This window comes from Grammomys surdaster, unplaced genomic scaffold, assembly GCF_004785775.1.
Source record: "Grammomys surdaster isolate TR1022 unplaced genomic scaffold, NIH_TR_1.0 126266, whole genome shotgun sequence".
Classification (NCBI taxonomy): Eukaryota; Metazoa; Chordata; class Mammalia; order Rodentia; family Muridae; genus Grammomys; species Grammomys surdaster.
In genome coordinates this window covers 4,117-17,571 of record NW_021621066.1, presented here as the reverse complement: position 1 = coordinate 17,571, position 13,455 = coordinate 4,117, and the positions used below count along the sequence as shown (strand labels likewise).

Here is a 13,455-nt window from a genome sequence, read left to right as displayed (position 1 = left end):
GAAAAAAAAAAGCTTAAGCAGGTTACAAAGGTCTAACAAGGTATACAAGGTCATAAGGTCAAAGGTCAATACGCTGATGTCAAGCCTATGCTTAACGAAATGGAGTCACTGTTCTACACTACATGCCCATTACAAGGACTGGCTTAAAGAGGAAAAATGTATGTGTAATCAAAGTTCAAGTGTCTGTTTTTGCTTGTTAGTCTGTGGTGCATCTAAGGAGATACTCTCTCTCCAAGATCTTAGCCTCACCTCAACTTTCTAGCTATAAGGGTCTATTAGAGTTCTCTAAAGAAACAGAACTTGGTGACAAATACGTGTGTGTGTGTATATGTGTGTGTATGTGTGTGTGTGTGTGTGTATGTGTGTGTATATATGTAATATATATGTGCATGTGTATGTGTAAATGGAATTATAGTAGCTTACAGGCTGTGATCCAGATAGTCCAACAATGGCTATGTACCAGTAAAAAGCCAAAAATCCAGTAGCTGTTCAGTTCACAAGGCTGAGTGTTTCAGTCTGTGTTAGAATCTTGAAGAAGTCGGTTCTAATGCAAGCAAAAGAGTGCTTCATCATGAGACTAGATAAACTTGGCAGCAGGAGTGAGGGAGAGCAGGTGAAAGAGCTTCCTCCATCCAATCCTTTTGTGTGAGCTGTCATATGGTATGCAGGTATGGACTTAAGGTGAGTCTTCCCACCTCAAATGATCCAGTCAGGACAAGTTCCCCAGAGCTGTGCTCAGGTCCTTGGGTTTTAGTTGATCCCATAGGTAATCACTTTGACCGTCAAGCTTAGCCATCACAAAGGGAATATAAGGTTTCTTGAATATAAAGTCTCTTGAAAAATGCAACTTGAGTTCTGAAGGGACCCAGTGGGGGACCTCGGGCCATTCTTGAAGACCACTGGACAGGCCCCAGGAGCCTGCCTTTTAAGAGTATCCCTCTCTCCGACTGGTACCAGCCCAGACTCGCCCTCTCAGAAAGCAGGAGCTAGAGCTGGCTATAGCCTCCTCTTCCCCTCTGAGTGGGATTGGGGCTGAGGGAGAGTTGGAGGGACATAGGCTGATGAAGGAAGTGAAAGCTGGTTTCCTAAGATGGTAACTTCTTGTTCCCAGAAACCACTGTGGGGAGTAAGGGCAGGAAGGTATGAGGGCAAGCATCTAGACAGGACCAGAGGGAGAAAGGGGGAGGACACAGGAGTCTGTAAAACACATGGGCTAAGAAGACCACTAGCTCAGGGCTCCACACAGTCTGAAGCTTTAAAGCAGTTATTTTCCCTTCCTTTGCAGCTGTCTCCTGGGGAGTTAGCGCAGTAGTGCTACAGACGGCCATCAATCCCCTATAACACAGGCGCTCCATGTGTACCGTAGAGACATTGTATGATTACCAGGAACCAGCTAGGAGAGGCTAAAAACTAGCAGATGATTTTCCTGAGATGATTTCACCATGGATTGTAAAACTATGGTAGGTGAGCCGTTCTAGGCAAGGCCAAAGAGGAATACATTTTAGGAAAGATTCCTGATATTAATACGCTTTTCCTGTTATTATTAACCCACACTTTTGAGCAGATTTCTGCAGATCAATAAAGATGTACTGTCTTGTAGTGATGCTATATAGACAAATAGATGACTTCTTAATTCTTAATGATGATCCAATAAGAATTCCTAAAATTCTGCTAGTAACTATTAAGCCCTTTATAATAGGACTTCTATTAAAGTCCTCTCTGATATGAAAACTGTAGTGAGAGCTCTGCCAGGCTTCACATGTCATGATTCACGTGCTTCTGAGATAGAAAGCAGGCACTTACAACGTAGAACACGTTCCAAGAGATTGTAAAACAACCAAAGGTCATAAAAAGAATAAACAATTTATTGTAGGTGCAAGGACAGAAGATAAAATATTAACTGGGTTTATCTATACAAAGTTTCAATGATAACTTAGTCACAAAAATTATGATCTTTAACTCTCCATGAACCTAAGAAGCCAGTGACAGAAAATTAATATTTAGCCAAATAATTACTCTTAATAAGAACACATGGAAACATCACTGTTGTAAACTTCTTATTCAGTTTGTGATTTGAATTTATGTGTAAACCTTTAGTGAACTTTCATATGAAAAAAAAAAAGGATGCTTGGAAAAATCATGTAATCTATTCCCCGTAGAAAATGTACAAAAAACTAGGAGTGATTGCGCTGCATTGTCATTGTCACATCAGAGCAGGAGGAGAGAGCAAGATTAGGAGGAGGAAGGGGGACAGCAGAATAGAGTAGCTTAGAAATTTAGAGAGCAGATAGTCTGATAGATTTTTCCCTCTTTAACGTTCCCTTAAAAATAAAAAGGACACTAAGGCAGGAACAGAAGAAGAGAGCACTATGCAGAATACAGAGAGAAAGAGGGACAAAGAAGAAGCTACAGAGAGAGCAGGCAGGCTTCTCTTCACCAGGAGATAGAACAGGTTATTTCTTAACAGCAAGGCAGGCTTAGTCTTACTAAAGAGGATGAAGTTTGCTTCTTATGGATTTAGGTTTAATTCATTTAGCAATGAAAGGGTAGAAGCTTTCTCTTTCTCTGAGCAATAAGAGATTGGAGCTCATATTTCATCCAGAATGAGTGAGTTCTCTCTGCACTGGTACTTGGGTTTTTCCTCCATATACGTATGTAAGTGTGGATGTGTGTGTATGTAAGTATGTAGTTATGAAATTAGTGAGTAGCTGGGCCCAACTGGAATGCATGAAGGTGTATGTATGCATAAATTCATATACGAATTTATATGAGTTTATGCATATTTGCTTGTGTAAAAGTTTTCCCTTCTGCGAGTGACTCTCTTCTCCTGGTTCAATAAAAGTTTATTGTTCCAAACCTCCCTCCTGCCTGACAAGCAAGTAAGTGGTGAGGCTTCTGGGCAAGAGAGAAAAAAGCCCTAGCAATTAATCCTTTACTTGATCTCCTGCTGTGAGGCTACAGATGTTAATCACCCAAGCCAAAGGTTTTTAGCCTCAGAATAGGCAAGAAAGTTATTAGGATTTTTTTTTTTTTCAGAAGCCAGCAGCTTCAGCATTCAGCATAGAGAGTTTAAAGGCCAAAAACCATCCGTCTTTAAGGCTACCTCTACATTCAATGAATACCCTGTCCTGCTTCAAACCAGGCTAGGCCGGCTCCGGGCATGTGACTATTAGGGTTCGTGTATGCTGATGCTTTTATGTTTTCTACAATGCTAAGGAGCCAGTTACCTCTACAAGCCACCATCGATCCCTGCTGCTGTTGTGTCAGGCTTTTACTTCTGTGTGACCTTCTCCTGTTGGCTCTTCTCAGGTCCCCAGCCAGGGAGCCATGAGCTGAGGAGATGTGAAAGAGGGTCAGCCTTGGGTCATCTCTCCATGCAGCAGACTTTGTGGGTAGCCTCGCATCCCTGCCTATACATCTGTCTGGCAGTGGGGTGTTTACAGCCCCATTCACAGCCAACTCCTTAGGAATTTGTGGGTTTAAAGGTTTTCTAAGTTACTAAAATAAAATTTTAGACTGAAGGTACTTGTTTAAAACAGATACACAGAGGTCCTCTTTACAAGGGAGATGTGGGATGATGTCCTGTGTACTGGGGAATACAACTAGTTTACCCATCCCTGTATTTGCTAAGCCACTAAGCTCTCTGAAAATAGGCCTGAAGGAACATTTTATAGACCAGGCAACTATAAAGCATGTGAAATCCCCCTACCTAGGTGAACCCTCCAGGGCAGGAAAGAGGTTTGCTGATTTTCCACTCTTCCTCACATAGATTCTATCAGAGCTGTAGAAAGACAGAAGCATTCAGGAGGGATGTTCAAAGAATTTAGCAATGTGGTGGTCTGGCCTTTCACCAACCCCCAAGTGCTACAACAGAAGATTGGTGCTTGTGAGATGACCCAGTGGGTAAAGGCACTTGTCACACAAGCCTGGCTACCTGAGTTCAATCTCCAGAACACATAAAGGTGGAAGGAGAGAACTAGCTTTTCAAAGTTGTCCTCTGACTTCCCCAACCTCCCCAATCTCCCCAACACAGTTTTTTAAAAAGAGGGTAGATAAAGGCTCTGGCCAGGAGAAGCACAGAGAATGGCATCCAAGGAGCTGGGGCCAGTAGCAGTTTGCCTCCCAGCATGGAAGTATTCAAAGATTGGAACAACTGACCATGGCTGCATGACATCCATGGACGGGTGCAGAAAAATGAATGGATGGAGAGACCTGGGTGTGTGACTGATGAATAAAGCGTTGGATTGATAGGGTGGATGGAAGATAGACGGTGAGAGGGGTAGCAGAGGGATGGATATGTGGAAGGAGAAAGACATGGGCAGAAGAGTGGAGGTTGAGTGGGAAGGTCTGAGGGGAGAGGATGGGCTAGAGGGAGGACTGGGTGGGGAAAGTCAGGTGGTAGAAGCAGTTGCACAGGGGAAAGCCCATCGGGCCTCACTGACCGTGATGCTCCTGTCCACAGGGAGTTTCCTGGTCCCCTACATTGTCATGCTCATTGTGGAGGGGGTACCACTCTTGTACCTGGAGCTGGCCGTGGGGCAGCGCATGCGGCAGGGCAGCATTGGTGCCTGGAGGACCATCAGCCCCTACCTGAGCGGTGTCGGTATGTCGGATAGTTTTTCAGTTCCCAACAGATTCATGTTCCTGGGCATCACAGGTGTGCAGGTTGTTGCTCATGAGCAGGACCTGTGGCTGGGTGAACTGACAGCTCAGGGAGGGCTGCCATGGCACTTGGGCAGAGAGGGCCCTGGATTCTGACCCCCACATGCAGCCTCTTGGGAAACTCCCACCTCAGGGTGTCTCCTCTCTGGACCTCAGTTGAAATTCTGTGGATGGTTGGACATAGCTCTTGACACAGAAACATTTATTCAATCCCAGCCATCTACCATCTGGGAATGTAAACAACTGCCCCTGTTTAATGTGTGTCTGGTACTGACATGACAGTGTGGAGCCCATTTCATCTTCATCACACCACATAAGGGCTTTGGGGTACCATAAATGTTGCCAGAGTTAGGAAGCCAGGGCACTTATTCAAACTAAGTGGCTTTACTTCCCACCATACCTTTTCAGAATGACCTCTATTTGCTGTCCTCTGATACCTCCAAGAAGACATGGTTCACCTCCTCTGTAATATCCCAGGAGGTAGGGCCAACAATAGCCACAGTTATTCTGAGTATCTTCCCAGGCCAGAAAGGGGAACAGTTGCTCAGGAGCAAGGGAGTAGCACAGGAAAGAAGGCAGCTGAGTCCCTAGGGGCACGACACTTGCTTACTGGCCATATTTCCCCTCGGTGGTGGTGATACTGATGTATTCCCACCAAGACCTAGGCCAAGGTTAAAAATGTATACATGTGGTATGGCAAGAGCTAGGAACAGTGCTCCTAGGGGCCAGTGTCAGACCACTCCAGAGCAACCCTCCCTCTCTACAGAAACTATCTTAGTCTTTTCACAAGTCTGACTAAGGCAGTGAGGCTGGTTCTCTTTACATCTCATGCCTCTGCTACACGCCATCTCTCCTGATAACATAGGAATGAGTTTGGTCCCAGTGACTCAACCTCCTCTAAAGGGAATAATTATCACAGTGGGCAATAGATGACACCTCTTTCCTGAAGCTTATATCCTGGTTCTGCTGGGTGGTCTTTCTTTTCTCTTTTATTAAATGGGAACACTATCAGGAAATGGCCCCCAAGGCTCATAGGATTAGGAAGTTTGGCATTGTTGGAAAAAGTATGTTATTGGGGGGTGTTCTTTGGGGTTTCAAAAGCCCAAGACACTTCCAGTGTCTCTCTCTTCCTGGTGTCTTCAGATCCAGTGTAGGTCTCGTCTGTGTGCCACCACGCTTCCTGCCATGACGATAATGGACTACACCTCTGAAATGAAACTGTACACAAGACCCAGTTAAATGCTTCCTTTAATAAGAGTTGCTATGGTCATGGTGTCTCTTCATAGCAATAGAACACTGACTAAGACATACATCAAGCACATAGCCCAGGACCTAGGACTTGGATGTCAAAAAACATGAGAAGTTCAGGGATTAAGCCTTAGGAACAGGTTACAGCTGTGAGGTCATGTTTATAAAAAGCCTGAAGGGGAAGTATTCCTGCCCTGGGTGGTCCTATCATGACTGTCCTCGAGATGCTTACAGGTTGGGCTACCCACACCTGGTTCTCAGCGCGGACTTTTTATTCCTTTCAGGCATTGCTAGCTTGGTGGTCTCGTTTTTGGTCTCTGTGTACTACAATGTCATCAACAGTTGGGCTCTCTGGTACCTCTTCCACTCCTTCCAGGTGAGCAGAGGCCTGGCCACACCAGGAAAAATAAGGGGAGAGGACGCAGGCCTCTAGGAGGAATGGAAAGATTTGCGGATTATGACTTAGAGGGAGCCTGGGGAAAGGCATACTTCCAGCCATCTACTGGACTTCTGATTCTGATGTTCCACACTAAAAGGAGAGAAACTTCTCTAAAAACAAAGGAGATGGGGGAAGTTGGTAGCTGTCTGTGAGAACATCCATGTCAGAGTTGGCCCCACATCCACTAGATGGCCATCCTAGACCATGGGATTCTTGCTTGGAATGAGGCCATCAGTGGACTGAGTTCCCTAGAATGCAGACCTGGCTCCCTGATGTTATGTAGAGTAGCCCACTAGATAATGCCACTGGATCTTGTAAAATGTGGCCTTGAAGCCAAGAGATTTCTCAGGCTTGCTTCTATTAGTTGGCACCTTTTTGTCCTATAAATCCAACCTCATAGAATCAAAACCTGGTAAAAAGCAGACTCACTCCCGTACCCACAACTCTGATCAGATTTCTTTCTTTTCCTCAGTCCCCTCCAATACCTCTGAGCAGTTGGCTTGCGGTTATGATCATTGACTGACATCAATTAAGTTAATTTGATTTTAGGTGCCAAAGAACCCTGTTCAACAAACCTAAAGCAGACGAATGTTTTACTGCCAAGCTCTGAGTCTGCTAAGCTCAGGTCCTGTTGATTAGTGCTCACAAGAAGTCACTAGTGCCAGGATCTCTGGTTCAAGGGCCTCAATAACTTCAAGGCACAGGATCTCACCTTCCTCTTGTTCCACACCCAAAGACCGTGGGATGAAACATCTGTCTATGATCTTAAGGGTATCCTAAAAATGAGCTGGCTTGTGGATGTTGAAAGTATACTAACTGACTATTGCTTCCTCTGGCTTGTTTAAGTTAAGGGGAGGGAAGAAAATCCATGTGTCATTACAAGTCTTTTTTTTAGTTAAAGAAATTGTCTGTGAGTGTTTAGTCTGCATGTATATCTGTCTACTACATTTAAACAGTGCCTGTGGAGGTCAGGAAAAGGCATTGGATCTCCTGGAACTGGAGTTACAAATGGTTGTGAGTGCCATGTGGGTGCTGGGAATTGAACCTAGGACATCTAGAAGAGCATCCAATGTTCTTAACTGCTGAGCCATCTCTCCAGCCCGATCATTAACACGTTCTGACCATCCCAACAATGCTGCATGAGCTTGGAGCTTAAGCTCCCGGTTTGGCTGTTGCAGTGATGCTAGGTCAGAGTTCTCTTGTTGTACATGGTCTGGTCACTGTCAAGATACTAGTAACAGACTTCTAGACCCACGTGACAGTACAGTAGTCCCCGAAAACCACCTGCAGAATTGCAACAAGTATCAACCCTTATTAGTCAGCTTTACTAGAACAAAATAAACTAGACACTAACTCATAAAGAGAAAAGGTTGTTCATTTACAACTTGGTCTTGAGTAAAACTGAAGTTTAGCGTGACGTCATGGCTTAAACACATAAGGAGGAAGTAGCCACAATGAAACCAGAAGAGAAAGTGTCAGACAGGGTTCCTTAGCTCAACACCCCAATGACTTCTTACTTAGCCCTGCCTCCTAAAGATCTACAGAATGTCCCCGTCCAGGAGACACAACTGCCTCCTCTTCCGTGATCCCTCTGCCGAGGCTCTATCCCATCATCCCACCAAGTCCTTGACTCCCCCCCCTTACCTCTCTGTTGATTCTCACTTCATTCCAAAGGATCCCCTGCCGTGGTCTGTCTGCCCACTGAATAGTAACCGCACAGGCTACAATGAGGAGTGTGAGAAGGCTACGTCCACACAGTACTTCTGGTACAGGAAAACACTCAACATCTCACCATCCATCCAGGAGACTGGAGGAGTGCAGTGGGAGCCGGCGCTGTGCCTCACCCTGGCCTGGCTGATTGTCTATCTGTGCATCCTACGGGGCACTGAGTCAACGGGCAAGGTGGGCTGGGGAGCATAACGGTGCTGTTACTGAGTGACCATGGAGAGATGGGTGCCATAGTATTCACAGAGAGCCATAGAGAGGAAAGCGTCTGTCCTAGTTAGCTTTAACAGTCAGCTTGACACAAGCCCAGGGTCACCTAAGAAGGGAGTCCTGGTTGAGGGGTTTCCCAGATCAGATTGGCCTGTGGGCATGTCTTTAGGGGATTTGATAATTGTTATGTTCATCTTGAATCAAGTTGGTTCACTTGACTACTTCATAAATTTATAAACATGCTAGTGTCTAAAGTCTCTAATTTATAAAACATTATGTTAATAAGTCAATGATGGCCTTATTAGTTGATGTAAGTGGGCCCAGTCCACTGTGGGTGGCACCATTCCCTAGGTATGTGGTCCTACATTGTATAAGAAAGCTAGTTAAGCAGGAGCCTGTGAGCAAACCGGTGAGCAGTATTTCTTATTGACTTCTGTTTCAAATTCCTTCTTGAGTTCCAGCCCTGACTTCCTTCAGTGATGCATGGTAGCTTAAGAGTGTCAGCTAGATCAATCTTTCCTCCTCTAAGTTGCTTTTGTTTAAAGTGGTTTGTCATCACACAGAAGGAAAACTAGAACAGTGCCATCGTAAACTATGGTATTCACAGAAAGCCATGGAGAAATGGATACCATACTGGACTAAGGATGTATCCACAGAGCTGAGGGGAAATTTTTAAAGGCAAATATGGGAGGATTATGCAAGATACTTAAAATCCTTGAGCATAAGGATTGACAGCAAGGGACACCTTAATCACAGACTGATCCTAGTTGCTAGGCAGAGCTATGTGACACATTTCGGGGTCCTTTTTGTTTCTGTTGTCTTTTGTGACAATGACCATCAAGCCATCATACATAAGAACTCTTCTTCATGGACTCATGGCTTTATTTACTTTTATGTCATATGTAATAAAGGTGACTCAATTTTTATTCTGAAAACTTTCAGACTCTGTAAAATAATTTTTGTACAGTTGTTGCCAGCTGTGGGCAAACGCCTAAATCATTTGATTCACAGACTGTGCCATGGTCCCTGCAGATTCCTAGTGATATAAACAGGCGTTTGGCCCTATTTCCAAGTTAGCTGTGCTGTTTGTTTTAATCTCTAATTAATTTTTAAGAGCTTACAGGCTTTATATTACTGATTTAATTTCACATATTGTTAACTAAACATTCTGTGAAAACAGTTATCTTCATTTCAGTGATGTATATTGATAACGGCAAGTGAACTATTTTGCCTCCTGTGGCACAGCTATTTCCGCCCTCCTGAGGCTGACTTTGCTCCTGGGTTCCCACAGGTGGTCTATTTCACCGCATCAATGCCTTACTTCGTGCTCATCATCTACCTGGTGCGGGGCCTCACACTCCACGGAGCCACCAATGGCCTGGCATACATGTTCACACCCAAGGTATGGGCTGCAGGAAAGAAGTCCTAAGGGTGCTGCTACTCATCTGGTCCCTTTTGGTATGCCTGGGGAAAAATCGTGGTATGGAGAAGAAGAGCTATAACCAAGGTGGATGTTGTGAACCCAAGGCTGGACCAAGGGCTGTGGATTGATGGGGCTAGACCACCTCCTCTGACAAGTCATTCTGAACCCCATGCACTGTGGAGCATGAGTTTCCCTGTCGAGTCCTTCCTACACTTTCACTACCCCACTGACTGTTCCTCTCTTGTGCCCTATCTGGTCCAAGTCTCACCCAAAGTCCTGTCTAGATGCTTGACTAGGCTGATGATCATAGATGCCACTCCAGTCGTGTCCTTTCTCTGTCCCCATGCTTCCTTAGACCCTCTCCCTCCAGACCGTAACAATCCCTGCCTTTACCTACCTCCAGGCCAGTGTTCTTCAATGGAAATAGGTCATATTATTTATTTAGCAGATTTTGTGCCTGGAGACAAATGTCCGTAACAATCTTTCTATGGACTCCCTTAGTATGGCAGCTCTCAGGCCTGGGGCACCTTAAACCCTTAGCTCTTAGCTTTGTGTGTTTCTGGGATTTATCTAGCAGCAAAGGCAATTTGTAGTCTTCAACTCTTCTCAGCCTTTGTTGTCTTTGAGACCTGGTATCCCTACTCCTACTCTTCTCTTTAGAATGCTTGAGCTTCCTTGTTACTGCTGCTGCTTTAAAGGTGGTGACGGTGGTGTCGTTGTCCTTTGTCCGTCTGACTCTGCCGTCACTTCCCCAATCACTTCCTCCTGTTCCCCCTCCATCCCACTCTAATAATGATGGAGGTGAAAAGCTGATGTTGTATGACCTTTAATGCAAAGAGTGAACAAATGCTGTATCCTAGATATGGCACCCACAACACACCAAAGAAACGATTCTGTCCATAGCTAACTTCGTGAACCAATGCATTTATTAAGGCTATTTACAGGAGCACGGGTGACTCAAAGGCAGCTGTATCACAGAAAAGCCCATCCCGGCATAGGCAGTGACTCATAAAAGCCACATTCCCAGAGCATTCTACACAACTAGTCTCTTCTCTCCAGCAGTTAAAATGGGAACACTTTAATAATCTTGGAGTGGCCTTGTGAATCTGCCAAGTTTCAAGAGCCTCTTGAGACCTTGTCAGCTTCATTTTCCTCCTGAATCTTAAAGAGCCACTCTCTAGGGGGAGATGTTTCAATTGGGAGGAAATAGCTATACAACAATAGGCAAGAAAACTTCATACAGGAGAAGACTTTTATGGGGTCTAATGCTGCATGAGAGTAACATGGCTAACTCAAAAACTGTGCCAAGTACCTGCTTATATAGCCAGAGAAAGTGTGTCTGCGTCAATCGCAACAGTTACTGTGCAAAGGAGTATATTTCTTAATGATTAATTTTTATTATATGTACATTGATGTTTTGCCTGCATGTGTGTCTGTGTGAGAATGTAGGATCCCCTGGAACTGGAGTTACAGATAGTTATGTCTTGTGCAACTTTTTTGCAGACTGCCACAAGTTTAAATAACAACACAGAGAATTCTAATGTAGTTTAAAGCTTAGGCCTTTTGCCGGGCAGTTTTCCAGCTACTGTTTAACAGGACTGTTTTGGCCTACAACCTACCACATGACTAGCTCTCTACCTCCCACTCCACTCTGGTCCATGTCTGTTCCCCTCTGTGTCTGCTTCCCATTTTCCTACTTCAGCTTGCCTCTCAGATCACTCTCTCTCTCTCTCTGCCTGGAAGTTCCACCCTCATACTTCCTGCCTCAGCTATTGGCTGCCAGATCTTTATTATAACCAATCAGCAGCAGGACAATACTTGCTACATTTCTAAGACTGCCTTTAGGCAGGTAAGGAAGCACAAACCTTTACAAAAGTCAAGCTTGTAATGGGCCATAGAAATGACAGTACTAAGATCCCACCAGCATTTAGCTCTCTGTCAGTACAGTAAGCAGCAACTGAAAATACAGGGATACACTGTCACACAATGTGAACTGAGGTTACCCCAACAGTTATGAACTGCAATGTGGGTGCTTGGAATTTAACCCAGGTCCTCTGGAAGAGACCCAGTGCTCTTAACTGCTCAGCTATCTCTCCAGCCCCAAGAGGCCTTCTTGGGCAGTAAGGAAAGTGTTTACTCTCTGGCATTTTCTCTAAAAATGGCTCTTAGAATCCAGCCAGGGTTATGATGGAAAACTGTCCATTGGAAGCTGTCTGAAACAGTCAAAGCTTAAACATGTTCTGAATGAGCAACATGCTTTAGCTGCAAGTGGCTTGGAGGCAGTGCAGCTTCCTCGGAATGTACATAGCAGCTGGGCTAGCATAAGGGCAATCTGTCTGGTTGTTTTGGGCTGATAATCTCTATTAAAGAGAATGAGGCATCTGGGGAATACCTAGTATCTTTTAAATCAGAGATTTACCTGAGATTTAGTGATGTGGCTTACTTCCAAGAAATTTACTAGACACAGGCCAGGTCTGGACAGCTGCGGAGGTGGAGAGGTTCGGGGGTAAGTTCTTTCCCCTATCTGAGCCTACTTGTCCTGGGAGAGGGAGCTGTGGATTGGGGGGCAAAACTCCTCAATCTTATCCCTACTGGCCTTCCAGATTGAGCAGCTAGCCAACCCCAAGGCCTGGATCAATGCAGCCACACAGATCTTCTTCTCACTGGGCTTAGGATGTGGCGGCCTGATCGCTTTTGCCAGCTACAATGAACCCTCCAACGACTGCCAGAAGCATGCTATCATCGTGTCTGTCATCAATAGTACTACAGCCATATTTTCCAGCATTGTCACCTTCTCCATCTATGGCTTCAAGGCCACCTTCAACTATGAAAACTGCTTAAACAAGTGAGTCGAAGCTGTCCCTCAGGGCTCCAAAGCTCTGAGCCGAAAGGGTGACTGGGAAGGGCTAGGTTCCCAGAAGTCAGGGGGTAGATCAAAGACACCAACCACTGTTGGGGGCTACAATGTGAGGTTCAGGTTTCCTTTCTCAATTCCCAATGGCTGCCTCCTACCAGCACCAGAAACAGGGGCCATAAAGTTACCTACCTGCCTTGCAGGGAATAGGCAGTTTAAGGTGGTCATTGTATTGAGCAGAAAAGGGTACTCAACAAACAGTGCTGCTGTCTTCGGTCCATTCCCCATATCAAGTGTAACCAAGACCCCTCTAGAGGTGAGAGTCTCAGAGACTACACAGTTTACTGTCTGTGGCTTCCTTCAAACAGAGGACCGTCTTTCAGATGTTAAGATGTCCAGTAGGGTGGTCACTGACCATATGTAGCTATCTCTACAGAAGACTGAAATTAGTGGAACTCAGTTTACATGAAAATAATTTAATTTGCACAGTGATATAAAATTCAGTTTAAGAATTCTAATACATGTGTAGCAATACATGCCTTTAAGGTGCAGCTTTGAGTGTGAGGCCAACCTGGTCAACGTAACAAGTTCCACATCAGTAAAGACTGCAGAGTGAGACCCTGTCTGAAAATAAGTAAATATATTTAGGTCATTCTAACTTTACTTCTAAGCAGTTCCTCAATGGTATAAGCCACATTCAAGTGCTGTCACTGCCAGTGGGTACTAATCTGGTTATGGAGCATAGAACATGTCCACCATCCCACCCAATTCCATCAGACACCTCTTATCCAGATGTTAAAGAGCCTGTGGGGAGGTAGTTTCTGTCCTCATCTCTGCTCAGGACTGAGACTTCTGCACAGGCATTCAGAGTTGCTCTTCCTATCAAAGTGTTAC

At 44.9% G+C, this 13,455-nt stretch overlaps 1 protein-coding gene across 1 annotated transcript in view; it reads left to right on the top strand.

Annotated features, from left to right (window-relative positions):
* The window catches only part of LOC114613651 (sodium- and chloride-dependent transporter XTRP3B), a gene marked incomplete at its 3' end in the record, with an annotated part of 25,777 nt that overhangs the window by 8,374 nt on the left and 3,948 nt on the right, over positions 1–13,455 (top strand). The window contains exons 2-6 of the mRNA XM_028758993.1: positions 4,463–4,603; positions 6,195–6,286; positions 8,024–8,251; positions 9,576–9,686; positions 12,311–12,552. Of these exons, the coding sequence (XP_028614826.1) occupies positions 4,463–4,603; positions 6,195–6,286; positions 8,024–8,251; positions 9,576–9,686; positions 12,311–12,552 (814 nt within the window). The remainder of the gene's footprint in view (positions 1–4,462; positions 4,604–6,194; positions 6,287–8,023; positions 8,252–9,575; positions 9,687–12,310; positions 12,553–13,455) is intronic.